We start from the raw sequence: 17,824 nt of genomic DNA on the forward strand, positions 1-17,824 counted from the left end.
CAATAATTTGAATATAAGAATTAATACAGCAAAAATATTTACAGTAAAAAAAAAGCTTTATTGAAGAGAAAATTACAATATCAGAATAATTTTTTTTTAAAGATACATGATCAAATAATGAGATTTATCTTTTACTTTTAGTTTTTACTCTCAGAATTTCTACTGAATCTTCTACCAAAGATGCTAAAATCGTTACCGAAATACGTGTCGAGAGTAAAATAAAGAGTTTTGGTCAATGATAAAACTGTTGTAATTTGAGTGACACCAAGGATTCTAACCATAGTACTATGTATCAGAATAATGGACACAATAAAAATTGACTTAACTATTATTAGTACAAAATAGTCATTTAAAAATAAACCTATTATTGCTACAAAATAAGAACTAAGCTCCTGTTCACCTATGACTATGACCGCTATTAACAAACATCTTCCACTCATATCTTCGACGTATTAAAGTCGTCGGTCATAATCATCTTCCTTTAGCTCGTAAAATATTTTTATTTTGTAGGGAAAACATTTGTGAGATTTTGAAATCCTGTTTACACTTGTTCTGGAGAATCCGAAAACTTATAATTGCCTGGTGCTTAACGTTTTATCCATATTAGTGTGTTCCAATACCGTAATTTGTATTATGCTTACACTTGATTGCGAACTTTCATTGCGACACTCTTTATATAAACAAGATTTATAAATAATTTAGTAAGGGCTAAAGCAACGTTTATACGATAACATTGCAACGTCTTACCGAGACTTTTACCAAAATAAATTTTAGTTGAAAAAAAAATTAAAAAATTTCAATTTCCATTGTTATTTTAATACATTGTAATGTATTTCTATATTTTTCAGAAAGCCCTTTTAGTTTCTTCTTTATTGTAATTTCTACAAGCTATCACACTATGAGAATTAAAAAGAGCCGTTTTAAAGTTGCGGAGTATAATCAGAAAAAGATCTTTAAATTAAGGTGCAACTCGACCCTCATCCTTTTAGAGTTAACAATAACCGCCGCGTAGGAGATGCACTTGGGGGATTAAAAACGTTAAATTAATTTGTTTGGTAGTAAAAATTATTGTATGCAAGTTGTTTAAATTTTTGAATGCAAATATCTCTAAGAGTCGTGTTTTATGCAATAGTCATAAATGCAAAATTTTGACAAACTGTCACATTGCGAACAAAAATAGCAGACGTTTTAAACTCGGGAGACAGAATCAGAAAAGACCTTTGAAATAAGGTGCTACTCGACTCCTATTCCCATTTTAGGTTTTGAAGTTGTTATTTTTGATGCGCCCTGTACCTTTATGTAAAATTATTTTTAGGTTGTAGATTTTTGTCAATTTTATAACTAAGTTATATAAGATTTTGTCCACACGGTATAGTTTAGGCGCTATTTTAACTGCACGCTGATGCTAACTGCACAATGATTTCATATCTTTTATTAATAACATCAATCCTAAAATAAAATGTACACTAAAAACACAAATTAATAAATCAATAACCTTCTTAGACTTATGTATTAAAAACATAAATAATAGGCACGTTTTTGAAATTTATAGGAAACCCAGCCATACTGGTACAATTATCCATAGTTAATCATTCTAACCCTTTTTAAATAGAGTAGAAATCTTAAATGGCTATGTGAATAGAGCTTTAGATATTCCGATATCGGCTGAAGGTAGGAGAGGGAGTAGATATTATTAGACAAATAGCCGTTACACATAACTTCAACCCTAAATTAGTGAATAAAATAAAAAATAAAATTCTATTGCGTAATCGCAATGCATCCAAAAACGCTTGTTTTAGTTTAAAATGGTTTTAGACAATCAACCCAAATCAAAATATTTTTCACAAACATATTACGTGGCTGTTTCATATAAAATACAGAGGGTTCTTGCCTTTGTGAATATTGATATTGTTTTTAGAACTAAACATACCTTAGGTGGGCTTTTGGTTAATAATAAGGATCAAACAGGTAATTTAAGTTGTAAAGACAATTATATTAACTTCATTGTGAGTGTGGTTGTTTTTATGTAGGTGAAACAAAGCGTAGTTATAAGATCAGGTTTGGTGAACATAATGTGGGAATATGGTGCATTAGGCAAAATATTCTTGAGTCGTTATTTGCAAAACACATTATGGACACCGGATACCGTTAAAACATACAACAAGACCATGTAATTTTACATAGAGTACAAAACCACGTCAAGCTAAATAGCCTAGAGCTTTTAGAAATACAAAGATTTTTTAACAAAGCAAAAGAAAAATCACTCAACATCCAGATTAATTTCCCTGAAAATAATTTAAATAAAATATTAATTGACTAGTTATTATCTAATGTTCTTTTAACCCTCCCCCCCCCCCCTTAATTTTTGCCTTATGTTAAAATTTGCTTGCTTAAAATTCGTCAAACTTAAAATTGTGTCAAATTTATTAATTTTGCCTATCTTTCCAACTGCTAGAGCCACCTGTTTTTTATTTATTGTAACAACAATCTAAAATTCAAATTAGACCCGAGTACTGCTAACTGGTATTTTTAGTACGAAATACAGAATTTAACTGTGAGCTTTTTAGATACAAGATTTCTTTGTATAATTTTTATATAGTTTTATAAGTTTTAACTAGGTATCTCCACTTGTTCCTTTTGCAGGGAAATGACAATTGTCATAATTTTTAGAATGTTTTCATTTCATTTTAACTGTGTTGTCGGGTATATGCATTTTAAAGAAACCTTCTAAAAGCGTATTTGTATTTTAAAAGTTTGGAAGAAATGTTTCTCGTCTCTTAGCCATAGTAAATGTGACAATTTTCGTTTTAACTAATGTACTTTATGTACCTTAGCTCTTTTATAATAATAAGTGAGAGTATTAATACCTACTGTATTTACCCCACTCCCTTTTCTCTTTTTTTTGATTTTTAATCCTCGACCTGATGATGCTATGCTAAGTTTTGTAATCGCGAAACCGTTTGCCACAAAATAATAATAGGATTTTTTTAATAGGAATTTTCCTAAAGAAACACGGTATTTTTTAACCTTCACCTTATAAACAAAAGACTAGAATATAGACATCACTCTAGAAAATATACAATTTGTCACTTGGTTGAATAGAAAACAGCCATAAATATCATTTCTTGTTGCATCTTAATCCTTATATGCAATATAGAAAAGTCCGAAATTGTATAAACTAATTATTAGACCATAATAGATATTAAAACTCGACATCGATACTAATTATACAAGTTAGTAGTCTCTAACTTTAAACTTATGCGAATTTCAATTACCGTTAAACTGGCAAGCTGCGCCAAGTACTTATCTAAATATGTGCAATTATCCTATTTGCCAATAGCGCAACTTGAGAAGCTTTATGTCAATAGAGATGTTTCTAATGGGATAAATAGAATTAATCACTCTAGATAAACTTTACTCTAGAGGAAAGGGACGGAAAGGGACATTAACTTAATAAATCGGGAATAAAAAAGGGCAAATTTCGAAATTTGAAGCTTTTTCATTTTAAAAAAACAAAGAAAGTTATATATTTCTGTTGATATGATAAAAGAAATAAAATCTAAAAATATAAGTTATGCTTTTGAAGTTCTGGCTACGTTTTTGTTATATATTTAATATTACGCGTTACGTTATATTAATTATATACAATTATTAAAAGTAATTATTATTATTATTAATTGTATATTAAAAGCATACCACTAATACAAAATATTCATCTGTATGTTCTATTAAATATATTATTATTTTATATTAAGTGGTATACTTTTTAGAAAATATTAAAAACCTAACTAGTCATTCTTTTTAAAGTATATTTTTTTGTCACTTTTCAGGTTTTATTTATGGGAATGTAAGGGCTAAATATAAATAGTTTTCAGAAATTCTTTTAAATAAATTTTTCATTTTTTAAATAAAACTTCTTTACGAACGCTTGAGTCGGGGAGTAAGCTGGCAATTGGGTTACGAAAAATGTCATTGGGTGAGGCGAACGGTAATTGAGAACGAGATATGAGAGATACTTACAGTTATTATATTGCTGTAGGAGCAAGAGAGAGTATATACAGATCGTGTTTTCGTTCGCTACTTATAGGAAACCGCATAGAGGTGAAATTTGGCAACGTCGCGCGTGTACGAGTGCCTGCGACAGAGCACCGCTCCGGAGACGCCACTAAAAAGCACCCGATTCCCGGCGGTGATCGTGTATGTTCGGAGAAAAATTCGGTCGTTTGACGTGAATGACAAGAATAACGACACGAATGTTCCCGCGTTTGTTAGTTGTTTACTTTCGTAAAAAAGCTCCAACTAATTTGATCAATTATTGCGATTATACTGAACTTGTTTCTTTGTGAAATATTGACCATATTGTTGCTTATAGTGTTTTAAAATAATACCTGAAAAGCTGTATTAATTCCAATTCAGCGATTTTAGCTGTAAAAATGGACGGCCCTACTCAAAACTATCAGAATCAGGACCAAACTATCAACAAAAATTTGTGCCACTTATGCAGTAAAATGTTTTCTTCCATTTCAGCTAAGAACAAACATATTAAAGTTATTCATAAGCAGCAGCTCCTAGATAACCCAAAGTCACACATTTCTTGTCCTTTATGCAAAGAGACTAAGTATTCTTGTGAGACTTGAAGCTCATTTACAGGTTAAGGCATGATATCAAAATAGAGTCCTCAACTTTCCATTTTTCCAGCGAAGAAAGATTTGAGGAATGGTTAAGAGAGCATAAAATAAGCACAAACTATGCACTTGTTCGCACAAGGAAAATTGAAGACAAGATTGAAAAAGTATATTGTTGCAATTGAAGAGATTTTAGAGGTAATTTGTATCAATTTCAATTGTTCATTATGGTGTGTGAGCAAAGGAAGGGAAGCGATTCTGTTTTAGGTGAACTCCTTGAGGAATGTTCTTTCAATAATAATGAAGCTAGCCATAGTCTAGAAATTGAAACATTTGTTAATGAGAAGACGACTGAAAATCAACAAGTAGCAGTACAACAATTGAACAAGCAATCAACAAGAGAAATTGAAATTGAAAGTGTATCAACCTTTTTAAGATCTTTAAATGATGAAACTTATGATAAGTAAGTTATCTTTTTATAAAATTATATAAGATATATTAACATATACCTGTAAATGTCTAGGTGCATGAGACAACTGACATCAATGATGGAACAGATAAATAAGACAAATGCAAGTAAACGAAAAATGGACAAACAAGTTTATTTTTCATCAAAGAAGAAGAAGGAGCAGTAAATAAAAATAATTCATTGTATATTTTTTTCTATTTATCAGTATTTTTTTTATATAATAGTAGGTATATTTTTATAGGTTTAACTATATATGTATGTATATGTGTATTATAATTTTTTATGTAAGTTTTAGGCAAATATTTGGAAAAACATTACTTATCTCATAAGTTTCTTGCAGTTTCTTCTTATGAGTATTAATCGAAACTGCGAATTGTAAATTAGTATTTTAGCATAAAATAATTAAGTTTCTTTTCAAATCAGTCATATACATGTCTTTGCAGCATTTATAAAATAAAACTTGTTAATATATGATACATTTATATACCAGTATAACTAATTAAATCCATTGTGTTTTCACTTACCAAAATTACCTCTCTACCTAGGTATAAAAGTTATTTAAAAAAATAGGTACTTATTTCCAAAAGATTAATAATATATATTTAAGATTAAAATTAAAGTACAATACTACAATATTTTATAAATTATGTTTTCCATTTATTTATTTTTTCTAAATATACAATACCCTTTTGTTTAAGTTGGGCTTTTCCTTTTGATATGTCCACATATAGAGAACTTAAAAAAATAATTATTTGTATAACAAAAGGGAGCAAAGTGCATAATTTCCTTAAGTGGGTGAAGTTTGATCCAGCAAAAGCATCCACAGTGAGGAAATGACACTGCTCCTACAGTACTTCATTTTCTACTTTCATTCTTATTAATAAGCACAATTTAATGTAAAAAATTAATTTCATAAAAAATAATAAGCAAGATATAGTCAAATAAAAAAATTTAATTATGCAGGGAAATAAAATTAAAAATTTTCTTATAAGGTAGTAGAAAAATAAATTTTTCAAATAACACTTTCTCAAAAATAAACTATAGTAATTTTAAATAATATCCAAAATCAAATAAATCCATGTCCGCCCAAAGAAATTTTAAAAATTATTTATTCAAAAAAAAAATTCAATTTCCATTCCATTGGATCGTTCAATCAAACTGCATTTTTTTTATACTTACATTAGGGTATTATGTATAAAATTAATAATTCAATTTTCTTGTTTGCATCCTTTATTTATATTTAATTTATTTAAAGAATCAATAATTATTATTATTCCAGAAACGCTATTTTTTATTTTAATTAAATTATTATTTACATTAATTATTCTTATTGCCAGAAACCGTTGCTTCTATAGCAGCAAACATTGCTCTTTTGTTGGTTGCCCGCCATTCACATAATATTTAAATATCCGAATGGGACAGTCGGAGATAGCCGAATGGTGACGGGAATCGGGTGCTTTTTAGTGGCGTCTCCGCTCCGGCCCCGGCCGACCCGAGGACGGGATTAGTAAACATCTGACTTTCGTGGGAGCTGCGTCGTTTGGCGACAAAATGTCCCAAAATATTACGCAAAAATCCAGGTATTTTTAAAATATTTATTCTAATGCGAGTTTTACAGACAGGACACTGTGTAAAACCCGCATAGAATTGTAATCTTAAAATGTTTAATATGCTGTGTTTTGCGTAATGAAAATTAAAGCGTTATTCTAATAAAAAATAAAATATCAACTCATAAAAATATAATAAAAAATCAGAAATAAAACTCTAATAAACAAACTTAACAACATATCATTTTTCAAATAAAAGGCTCAAATAAACCGCCTTCTTTCGCTAAACAAAAACTTAACCTATCGTAAAAGCTATTTCGCACTTCCAAAAGAGTTTCAGGTAAACTGGAATTGGCACCTTCGACAATTTTATTTTGCAACTCCTCTAAATTTGTTGGCCTGCTAAATTCATGCTTGTAAATGGTCTGCTTAAGGTAACCCCACAGATAAAAGTCATTTGGAGACAAATCTGGAGATCTAGAAGGCCATTTAATATCGCCAATCCCACTAATAATGCGGTTAGGAAAAGTATTTGTTAAAAATTCTTTTACCCTAGCCGCGTTATGAGCAGGATAGCCATCTTGCTGAAAATAAACCTATCTCAGGTCTACATCAGGTAGGATTTGAATGGCAAGAAGAACTTTGTTTTGCAGCAACTCAAGGTACTTTTGCGTTTAAAGTGCCCTCAATAAAAATTACCCTATAACATTGTCGCCCAAAATACCTGCCCAAACATTCAATTTCTGTGGATACTGGTTACTAAACTCAAAACTTCTGTGCTCGTTTTCCTGAGACCAATAACGAACCATGGAAGGATTGTGTTTGTCATGTAATGGAAAAGACGATTCATCAGAAAACAACATATATATTAAAAAATATTCGTTTTCATTTGCCTTTTCCATCATGGTTTCACAAAATTCCATTCTTCGCCACTGGTCTTCAGGAAATATTTCCTAAGTTTTTGAATACTTGAAACATTTGTACTCATATTTTTTCGAGATACGAGCAACAGTTTTATTGCTCATTCCCAGTTCCTCTCCAACACTTCTAGTGGACCGTGTCGAATCAAGTTCTAGGGTACTGCAAACCATTTCTTCCCGCCGTTCTATATCCTGGACCGCTTCAACAGGTGGTTCTTGACGTTTTGTGTGGCATTTTTTACAATCTTGAAGACAAAAAGATGTCTCAAAATTTGTAACCACATTTAAAACCGTCTTTGCACAAGGAATCGGTCTATTCTCAAATGTCACTGAAAACAAATCTCTACATTGTACTGCCGAATTGCCTCCATAAAGCCATTTAATTAGTTGAACTCTTTCGGAAGGGGATAATCAGCCATAGTGAAAAAAACACGAAAATAACGCTCAAAAATTATTAATGCAACGTGCAGTAATAACGCAAAATGAGGTCTGCTGACTCCCGGTTCAAAAAATAAAAACGAAAAATTTCGCCGCCTGCAAACCGCAACCAAGCGGTGATGCCATTATTTTGGGTAATACGTAATTCAAGATAACACGATCTGTATATGTAACATGAAATAAATGCGTTGTTATTGGAGACAAATGATGAATCCCAAGTCAATGAAAATGAACTTACTTCAGGCTCAGAGGATGAGCGAAACAGTGTCGAGGTGCAAGTTACATTTGAAACTGAGCAAGAGCTATCGGACGCGAAGCAGCGGCAAAGTGATGATGAAAATTTCGAAGAATTGAATCCTTCGAAAAACAATGAGCCTAGTCCATCAGACAAAAAAAAAAAAACAAAAATTTTAGTACTAAAAAATTAAAATAGTTACAAATGGACAAGTGATGTTCTAGAGAAGTGGGGTCGGCGAGCAATTAAAAATATTCTAGTCTAGTCATTTACCTGGTTCAAAATGTGAGTAATCAAATCTGGTTTAAAATGACCAGAATGAGGACTTTGGTATTCTAAATATGAAAATTCTCTTAATAGAGAGAGATACAGCATCTTCGAATAGGTTTTATTTGACTTCGTGTCTGTGGTTTGACGAGACGACTACTTGGACTGACCGAAAAATAAATGATAAGTTTGCCAAGATGTCCATTCAAGATATATTTTACTTCAATTTATTTATATAAAAGTACAAAATAAGCACCTAAGTAATTACTAATTTCATCAAATTGATTATCCTTTTGATAATTTTTCGGTCATGATTAATTAAATTTTTCTTCTTGTTTCAAAAACCTGCCGGAGGTTATTTGCTCTCGAAAAAACTACAAAAGCTGAATTAACCTACTGCTTGCCGAGAATTTAAAACTCAATACCAAAATTAATATAATGGATGATTGCACCTTTCTACAAAAGCAAATTAATATTCTGCACTGTTGGTGTGACATAAATAAACTAAAACTAAACACCTCTAAATGTAATTGAATAAATGTTAAATTATTCAGTCGACTTAGGTGTTACCTTGGATTGTGTGTCAATCGTATCCTTTGCTAGTAAAGCTTTAGAATTAATAATACGCAACTATAAGTTATTTGATAGTATTGAATGCTTAAAGATACTGTATCATTCTTGAATTCATTCGGAGTTTGAGTATTGTTGTTTAATTTGGTATCCTATCTAATACGTTAATGTTAATTCACTGGAGAGTGTTCAAAGGACTAAACTAAAATTTTTATCTTAAAGAGTGTGTTTATCTAGAAGTATAATATGCTATTTTGTAAAAAAAGGAACTAAAGACAGAAAGAAAAGAAAAGATGCAGGACAATCAAAGGGACTTGACACGGATATTGCCAAATTGCTAAGGAAAGTTGTGTATTCTAAATACAAAAGCAATGAGGATCCGACCATCTCGGCAAGAGACAAACATTTCTCAGTCTGAACCTTGCGGAGAGACCTGTTAAAACTTAAATTTAAGTTTAAGATGGTTAACAAAAGGGCTGTTGTAATGGAGTACTCGAATTGTCAGGTGGCGTATAGAATATTTGAAGGATAATAAAAAATGTCAAGAGAAAGAAAGATCCATATATTATTTAGCTGAAACATGGTATGATACACATAACATGGCAAAAAAGGGTTGAACTGCTAGTTCTAACAAATGTGTCCTAAAAGATGTTTCACCAAACAGGGGATCTCGGATCATCTTTATTCATTGTCGTTCAAGAGAAGGTTGGGTGACAGATGGACTAAAATTGTGCCGCAAAATAGAAGAGTGCAATGTGGACTATCGTATAAACATGCTTGCAGATATATTTGAAACCTGGTTTGAGAAAACATTAAATTTAAAGGAAAATAGTGCGATTGTTATGGATAATGCATCATACCATCCAAGGCTTTCTGAAAAAATCCCAAACACATCTTCACATAAATTGGAAATTAAGACATTTTTATTAAAACGTGTTCTCTATTTTCACGAATCTTATACAAAGAAACAATTATTGGAAGTTGTGAATACCAAATCATGGGAAAAGCAGTATGTAGTAGATTACATAGCTAAAAAGTATGGTCATACTGTCCTTAGACTTCCTCCGTATTATTGTATATATAATCCTATCGAATTGATTTGGGGCAACTAAAAAGAAAAATTCGCAGGAAAAATAAGTATTTAAAATTTGATAAAAAAGTTATAAATTTGATGTAGGAGAAAATGATATAAATTTAGGAGAGGAAAAATGGAGAAAGTCCGAAGAAAAAATAAATGAGATATGAAAAGAAATATCGTAATTTGCATCAGATTATTTTAAATGGAGGGGGCCGTTTTAATATAAATTTGGATATTGTTGAATCTGATGCAGATATTGAAGATCTGTGGCTAAACTAGATATTATTCTATAAGGTAAGAAAATCCTATTGTTATTAATTAAACAAGTTTAAAATTTTATTTTTTACAGCTTACTTCCTCTGTTGTCCTTACTACCGACACAATAAAGAGTTTTTCCTCCATTCTTTGCGAAAAAGTCCCTCTTTTGCCATAGTAAGAAAACCCTTTTTTTTTGTTATTGATTAAACAAGTTTAAAATTTAGTCTTTTAAAGCTTACTGCCCCTGTTTCTCCTTCAGCAACACAATAAAAACTGCTTCTTCCTACATTCTTTGAAAAAAAGTCTCTTTTTTGACATAGTAAGAAAACCCTAAGTTGTGTTTTTTTTCAGCTTACTACCTCTGTTTGTATCGACACAATAAAGTCTGCCTCTTCCTTTATTCTCTGGAGAAAAACCCTTTTTTGCTATGGTCAGAAAAAAAACTATTTTTATTAAGAAAACAAGTTCAAAATTTTGTTTTTTACAGTTTATCCATAATTTGTCTTACAGAGGCACTGTAAAAACTAGTTTAATTATTTTTTTATAGTGACTGCCACACTTGTACTGTCTCAGAGAGGCAACACTACTTTATTTCATTGCAAGAAAAAATGCTATTTTACATCTGAGTTGTATTTATTAAAAAAAAAATTGTAAATTTATTATTATTAATTAAATTTAAAAATGCTCTTCTGCTACTCGTGTACGCTTTTTAAATTTGTTTTAGTATCCATATGGTTCAGTGCGAGATGAAGTTGGAATTCATAGCGGCAACAGAGAAACTGTTTTCTTCCTTAATGGAAGAAACTGCTAAAGAAAAAAGGCAAAAAAACAGAGTTTAGAAAATTGTGTCTATTCTTTGGGCCAGATTCAAATGAGTAGTTAAATTTATAAAAGTATTTAGTATCCTCACTGTAATTTTAGGATCCAGTATAATTAAAATATAGTGTTTTGTATAAGATTTTTAGTTTTTAGTTCTATCCGCAATAACTAAATTTGAGACGAACAAATTAATAAATACTACATTCAGAATGCAAAAAGTTTTTTTTATAAGTAAAACTTGTGTATTCTACACGCATAAGATATAGCCAGCTAGGTGGTTTTTAATGTAGGAGTTTATTTTAAAAAATATACTTCCACTTTTCTGACTACATAATTACTTTTTATAAAAAGATATTGGTAATAAATATAGAGATGGGGTTTACATGAGTAAGTTATTATAATAATATATTATAATATGTACAATAAAAAAAAAACAATAATAAAGACCATTGAATGTGGCAGCCAAAATCCCCATTAATAATAACCAATAAATAAAAATAGTGTCAAATAAACGTCGCGAGCCACCGCCTATATTTCCTAAAAAATAAAATAAAATACAGCTTAATTCTCGGTTATAATAAGGCAAAGGTCTACCAAATTGGGCTAGTCAGGATCTTGCTTGCCTGCGACTTCACCGTGGATAAATTTGATTTTACAAAACAGGCTTGTTCTGATGTTCAGTTTAAAATTTAGTTAATGTTGAGAATCTTTATAAACGAGGATAATTATCTTTTCACCTATATGGCCCTAAAAATGCGAGCTTAACCTTTGGAAAGTCGCGTGTCTGCTTGATATAATTAATATCGTGCCGTTATATTAGGCTAACGTAATAAAGAGGCATTTTTGAAATATTTTTACTCTTCTACACCGTTTTATGCTATTATTCAATATGTATTTAGCATTAAAGAGCAATTAAAAAGAAAAATTGCTAAAAAAAACTAAAGGAAAGTAAAAGTCCTACCTAACTTTATAGCTAATTGGAGAAACTTTAATATTCCTGGCAAACAAGCTTCTGGCATTCGCTGTAAATTACCCTCCTAATTTATTTTTTGAATTAGTGTAAATACTTCATCTTTTCTTCGTTATTTAGCCACCTCAGAAAGTTGATCTATTGGATTTTTTTTGAAAATTATTTTAAAGTTATTATCTGATTTTCCTTAAATTCGAAAGTCCTTGTTTGTTTTCAATTGATAGAGTTTTTTCTAATATTTGAGGCAACTTTCAAAATTTTTCTAGTTTCTTCGGCTCGTAGATTTACCAATAATTACTAAATTATGGATTGCAATAGAATTTATTATTAGCAAAAACATGATGAAAAAAAAACCTCAGGTTGGTGTTCTTTCGCAAAATTCTACTAAGGGCCGATCGGCGCATTATATTAGTTTAGTCCCTAATTAAATTATTAACACTTAAAAAAATATGTACAGATATATAATTTTAGAAGATCACTTCAGAATTTTTTTAAATGATTGGATAATGCATTTTTTTTAAATATAAGTACATGAATTAAGGATAGTTACTCACGATAATTTATTTAAGATACTATACTTAAAAAACTAATGTTTATTGGAATTAGGACAAGAATAAATTCGTATTTGTAAATGGTCTCTTTAAGATAACCCTAAAAATAAAAGTCATTTGAGGCAAAATTTCGAGATATAAGAGGCCATTTATTATCATCAATCCCACTAATAAGACAGTAAAGAAAAGTACTTGTTAAAAATTCTTTTACCATACTGCATTACAAGCAGGACTGGAACATAGACACGTATCAGACACATATTTTCCACATCTTATAGAGAATAGACCAATCTCACGTCTAAATCAGGAAGGGTTTAAATGGTAGGAAGAAGCAGCTTGGTTTTGCAGCAACTTAAGGTATTTTTGGGGGTATAAAGTACCACCAATAAAAAGGACCATGAATTGACTTAAACATTAAAAAAATTCTTAAATTATAATGTGCGGCCACACATAAAGCTGGTATCGGAGAGGAAGGCGGAGAGTACTTTGGATACTGGCTACACATGTCGCTGGTTTGGTAGTTTAATTTCACTTCTCTCCAAAACTCAATACGAAAAAACCTTATACGCGTGAAAATATCAAACAGCTTTGAACGCTCCGCTACCAGTTAGCAAGTATACATCTTTCCATGCACTTTGCCGTTTGTGTAGCCATACATATTTAATTTAAGGCAATTGAACGCTTTGCTATCTTCGCTATCCTCTCCGATCCGCTGTCCGCTTTATGTGTGGCCGCACACTTAGATCTGTATCGAGTATATAACTTCGTTATTACATTAGATAGTAGGATCGCAACATTTTCCTATCTTAATATACATATCGTAAAACTTTAATTTAAATTCAAGTCCCGGTGTTAATTAAATGTTTACCTAATAAGTAATCGACCTCGCTCGCTTTAAGCTTTTCGAGATGACCCTTGTTCCAGGCGTATTCTGCTTTAAGACCGCGCTTCTTCTTTTCTCTTAACCAGTCATCGATTAAGTTACGTCCATCCAGTCGGCGACCTTCTTCCTTAGTTAGTTCTGGATCGTAGGCGACTTTAGGAAGCCAATGCCGTCGACCACCTCCAAGTAAAACCTAAAAAAGAGCAATAATCTCAGTAAGACGCTAGGGCTACTTAAATTCCTGAAAGTTAATCGTTGTAATGAAATATAGAAAATTAAAAAGGCATACAGTAAAATCTTTAAGGAGTATCCAACGTATAGATATATATTTATCCACAGGGTGTTACAAAATTCGGTGCAAATATTTTAAGAGCATATTGTTGGAGTCAAAATGGCTAACTAGACAGTGTGTATTAAAAATGTCCAAACCAATCATTTTGACATTTACTTTATTTTTTAAACTAAAAGTAAAGGTCAAAAAGCGCGTTATTGGGAACAATCACTTAAGAAATAAGATTTTTTTCCAATTATTTGGTAAGATCATTTTTTAAATCGGTATATAAATAAGCCCATAAGACCAAAAAAATTAAGTCATATAAATAAACGAATTTAATTAATAATAAAATAGCATAGAAACCTTTAATTTCAGAATTAACGACACGGAAAAAAAAGAAGCAAGAGAAAGATCGATCCAAACATGGCAGCGTAGATGGACAAATAGTAAAAAAGGAAGGTGGACGGCTAGACTCATTCCTAATATCGAAAGATGGATCAACAGAGCACACGGTGAGGTAAACTACTTTATTACCCAGATGATCACGGGACATGGCAGCTTCAGAAACTACACTATGAATATAAACAAAACACCAGATGATGAATGCACATACTGTGGCGAGAAGGACTCATCAGAGCACACGTTCTTTTTCTGTACCCAATGGAAAACGATAAGGGATAAATGCGAGAGAAGGGTGGGCACCAAAATTTCTTCGGAAAACGTAATAATGCTAATGATAGAAAACAAAAATAATTGGGAAAGTATTGGAGAATTCGTAGAGGCATTACTAAATGAAAAGATCAAGGATGAACTGATAGCTGAAGAAAATGTAGAATATTACCAGGAAAAAAAAGGGAAAATGTTAAAAACACAATTAGACCAGCTCCCTGCATCGAAGAATGCGTTTTAGTGATACCAATGCAGGCGGGCTCAGTAAAAGGAGGAAAGGGTTTTAGTGGGTCGGTGCTCTCTGGAATGGGACACTAATCCCACACTATCCCAGGCGCCCGAACACCAATGCAAAAGGGTTGGGTTGGGTTGGGTAGGGTTGGGTTTGGCATAACCCTTTAATATTAACTTTTTTTTGAGTATGGGTTAGTGGCCCATTCATTATGAAGCACTCTGTATTTTTATTTTTTTGTAGTTTATTTATTTTTAGAAATTTTTGTTAAAATGTTTGAAAGTTTATTAATAATTTTGATTATGTTATAAGAAAATTTACGTTTAATTACACTTTAATTAAATTTTTTCATTATGTTTAGTTTGGTTTCTTTTGCCTGAAAAAATTATAAACGCGCATTAGCGTTAGTCTCCTTTTTTATTTACGCCATGTTTTTTTTAAATTTTTATCAAAATCCAAGAATCTTAATACCACCTAATCGTTACGATGCGACTTTTGAAATATTTCTGCAATCTAACAACGTCGTACAAAATATGTAAATCCTCAAATAATAAATTAATAATTGAGTATAGAGATCTATACAGTATAATTATCTTATAGTTTTGTTTTAATATAGTAAAAGTTACTCTGCTCCTCATTATTAGAGCGCATCATTTCTATTAAAATCCTCTCCATTATAATATGTGCGATATCCTTCAATATTGAATCATTCACAAGATGTTAATTGGAAACACTCAGTAAAAATAAACAGATCACAAAAATTTAATTTTGCTTCGTCAAATAAAAGTAATAATTTATCAACATTTTCTTGCTGAATCCTGACTAGTTATTACTTAAAGACCACAAAATTAATAAATTGATTTAAGATTTCCTTAAATGAGTTAAAAAAAGATAAACAGAAAGTGGCTCTCTGAGAAAAAATTTTGTAAGACCTCGGTTTAGTTCTTGTAGATAAGATGAGTGATTTTTTTAAAGGTTTGCTAATAAGGTTTTGAGTTTTCCATTTGGTTATTATAAATTAGAATATTAATTAATAACTGTAAATATTTATCAATTTGCCGTGGACATAGATTTAGTATATTTATTTTTCTTTAATCTAATTATATTTTATAAATTGTATTATAGATATTACAATTTAATTATGAATTCATTAAATTATTTTATTGTTTTGACATACATTAAAAAATTGGTCTGATAATATTATTAGATAAAATACATTATTTGATTTAGTAATTTTTATGAATTTGAAATATTTTTTTCTTATCACTTATTTCTGATGTATCCTTTTTTAAAAAAGATTCAAAATTATTTTCAAAATCCGTTTTCTCTATTAAGATTTTTGCGAAATATCCAGAAACATTACATTAGAACACGTTTCCAAACTTACGGTTTTATTCGAATTATTCGATACTTTTAGATTGGAGGAAGTGAAACTAAGTACTTATATTGCTAGTAGATGCAATTTTGGAAAAACAATAAATTAAATTTTTATTGGCTCGAATATCTAAAATTAAAATCTCACTGGTCTTACTGTCATCCAATTGTGAAATTTTGGACATCTCATTCTTATTACAGAAAATAAATTGTAGTTAAAAAATGTTCACAATGAAAGGAGTTTGTCAAATAGGCAAGTAAAACAATGACTGAATTAGATATTTAATAAATCCTTCATTGCAGTGAATATTTCTTTTTAACTATTTTTAAATACTTTTGCTGAGCTAAAATAGTTCGGATCAAATTTACAAAAAATAAGAACTTAAAAATCTGAACTACTTTAAACAATCCATAATCTATAAATCTTTAACTACATTAATTGACTGGAATAAGTATAATTCATTCTTTTTAAAACCACCTCTAAGGTATTGATCTAATACTCAATTACATAGTTTTAAATGTGCTTTTGTAAACCTATATTTTTTTAAATCAAATTAGATCAGAAATAAGCTACCTAAAAAAGAATACCTATATAATTGATATTTTTACGAATTTCGAAACTCCTGTTTTTAAAACTTATTAAACGAACGGCACTGCTCTATAAAGGCTAAAGTATCTAAATAAAAATTGAAACAAAATAGCTTGTATTAATAGGTTAACTTGAATTCAATATTTATAATAACATATTTGGTGAAAATTCTTTAATAAATGAACCTCTTTATTTAGTGAAAAAAATGAATTATAGGTATATAGACCTTTCCAAGATATCACATTTCCGTACAACATTTCTTCTTAGTAATTTTGTTTGGTATGTTCTTACGTAAATATCATTTTTCAAAAAATTATTTTCGCATATCCATTATTTTTAAGCAGAGTGTTTCCCATCAAAAAAGTATCCATATTTCCACGGGTTTGAATTCACTCAAACGGTATTTAATTTAGAAGCTGAGATTTAAAAAAACTTACATTATTGTTTTTGTTTCTTTTTATTATGAAGTCTCTTATAAACAACACTTATTTTGATTTGTTGCCAGCTTAACTGTGTAAATTATACACGACGCGACGGTGTCGCCATCCCATTGTCGGGTACATTTGAAAGTATATTTTCGTCCATAAAGTTGCGCATCTTCTGAAATATTCAATCAACGCTCATATTGAAAGTATAAAACATCGTCATTTTAATCGATATTCCTCAGAGGACATTATATATTTCCAAATTATAAACATTACCACTCTTTAAAATTAAGAATTCAATTTTAATATTTATATTTTAAATATAGTCTCTCTTAATAGTTACATTATTTGATGCAATGAATCGTAAAATACGTTATAGCTTATAAAAATGTATGCCTTATATAATATATAGATGAAAATATGATGACAAATTAACGAATATGATTTTCTGATTTATGCCTGTGGCAAATCTAATCAATCTCTTAGAAAGCAGCAGGGCAAAAAACAAATCGGATTTGCTTTTGACAAAGTAGGGCTCTCACTGTTAGTTATGAAAATTCAGGAATGAATAATTTTATGGTAAAAAAGTTTTGGGCATAAGGTTTGTCTAGTTTAAAAGGGAAAAATGGCT

General features: G+C 30.2%; 1 protein-coding gene across 2 annotated transcripts in view; it reads right to left on the reverse strand.

The window, feature by feature from the left end:
• The window catches only part of LOC126743431 (alkaline phosphatase-like), a 653,262-nt gene that overhangs the window by 100,639 nt on the left and 534,799 nt on the right, over positions 1-17,824 (reverse strand). For both annotated transcript variants that reach the window (XM_050450531.1, XM_050450532.1), the window contains exon 6: positions 13,616-13,823. In XM_050450531.1, the coding sequence (XP_050306488.1) occupies positions 13,616-13,823 (208 nt within the window). The remainder of the gene's footprint in view (positions 1-13,615; positions 13,824-17,824) is intronic.

The sequence above is a fragment of the Anthonomus grandis genome, chromosome 12, assembly GCF_022605725.1.
Source record: "Anthonomus grandis grandis chromosome 12, icAntGran1.3, whole genome shotgun sequence".
NCBI classification, from domain to species: Eukaryota; Metazoa; Arthropoda; class Insecta; order Coleoptera; family Curculionidae; genus Anthonomus; species Anthonomus grandis.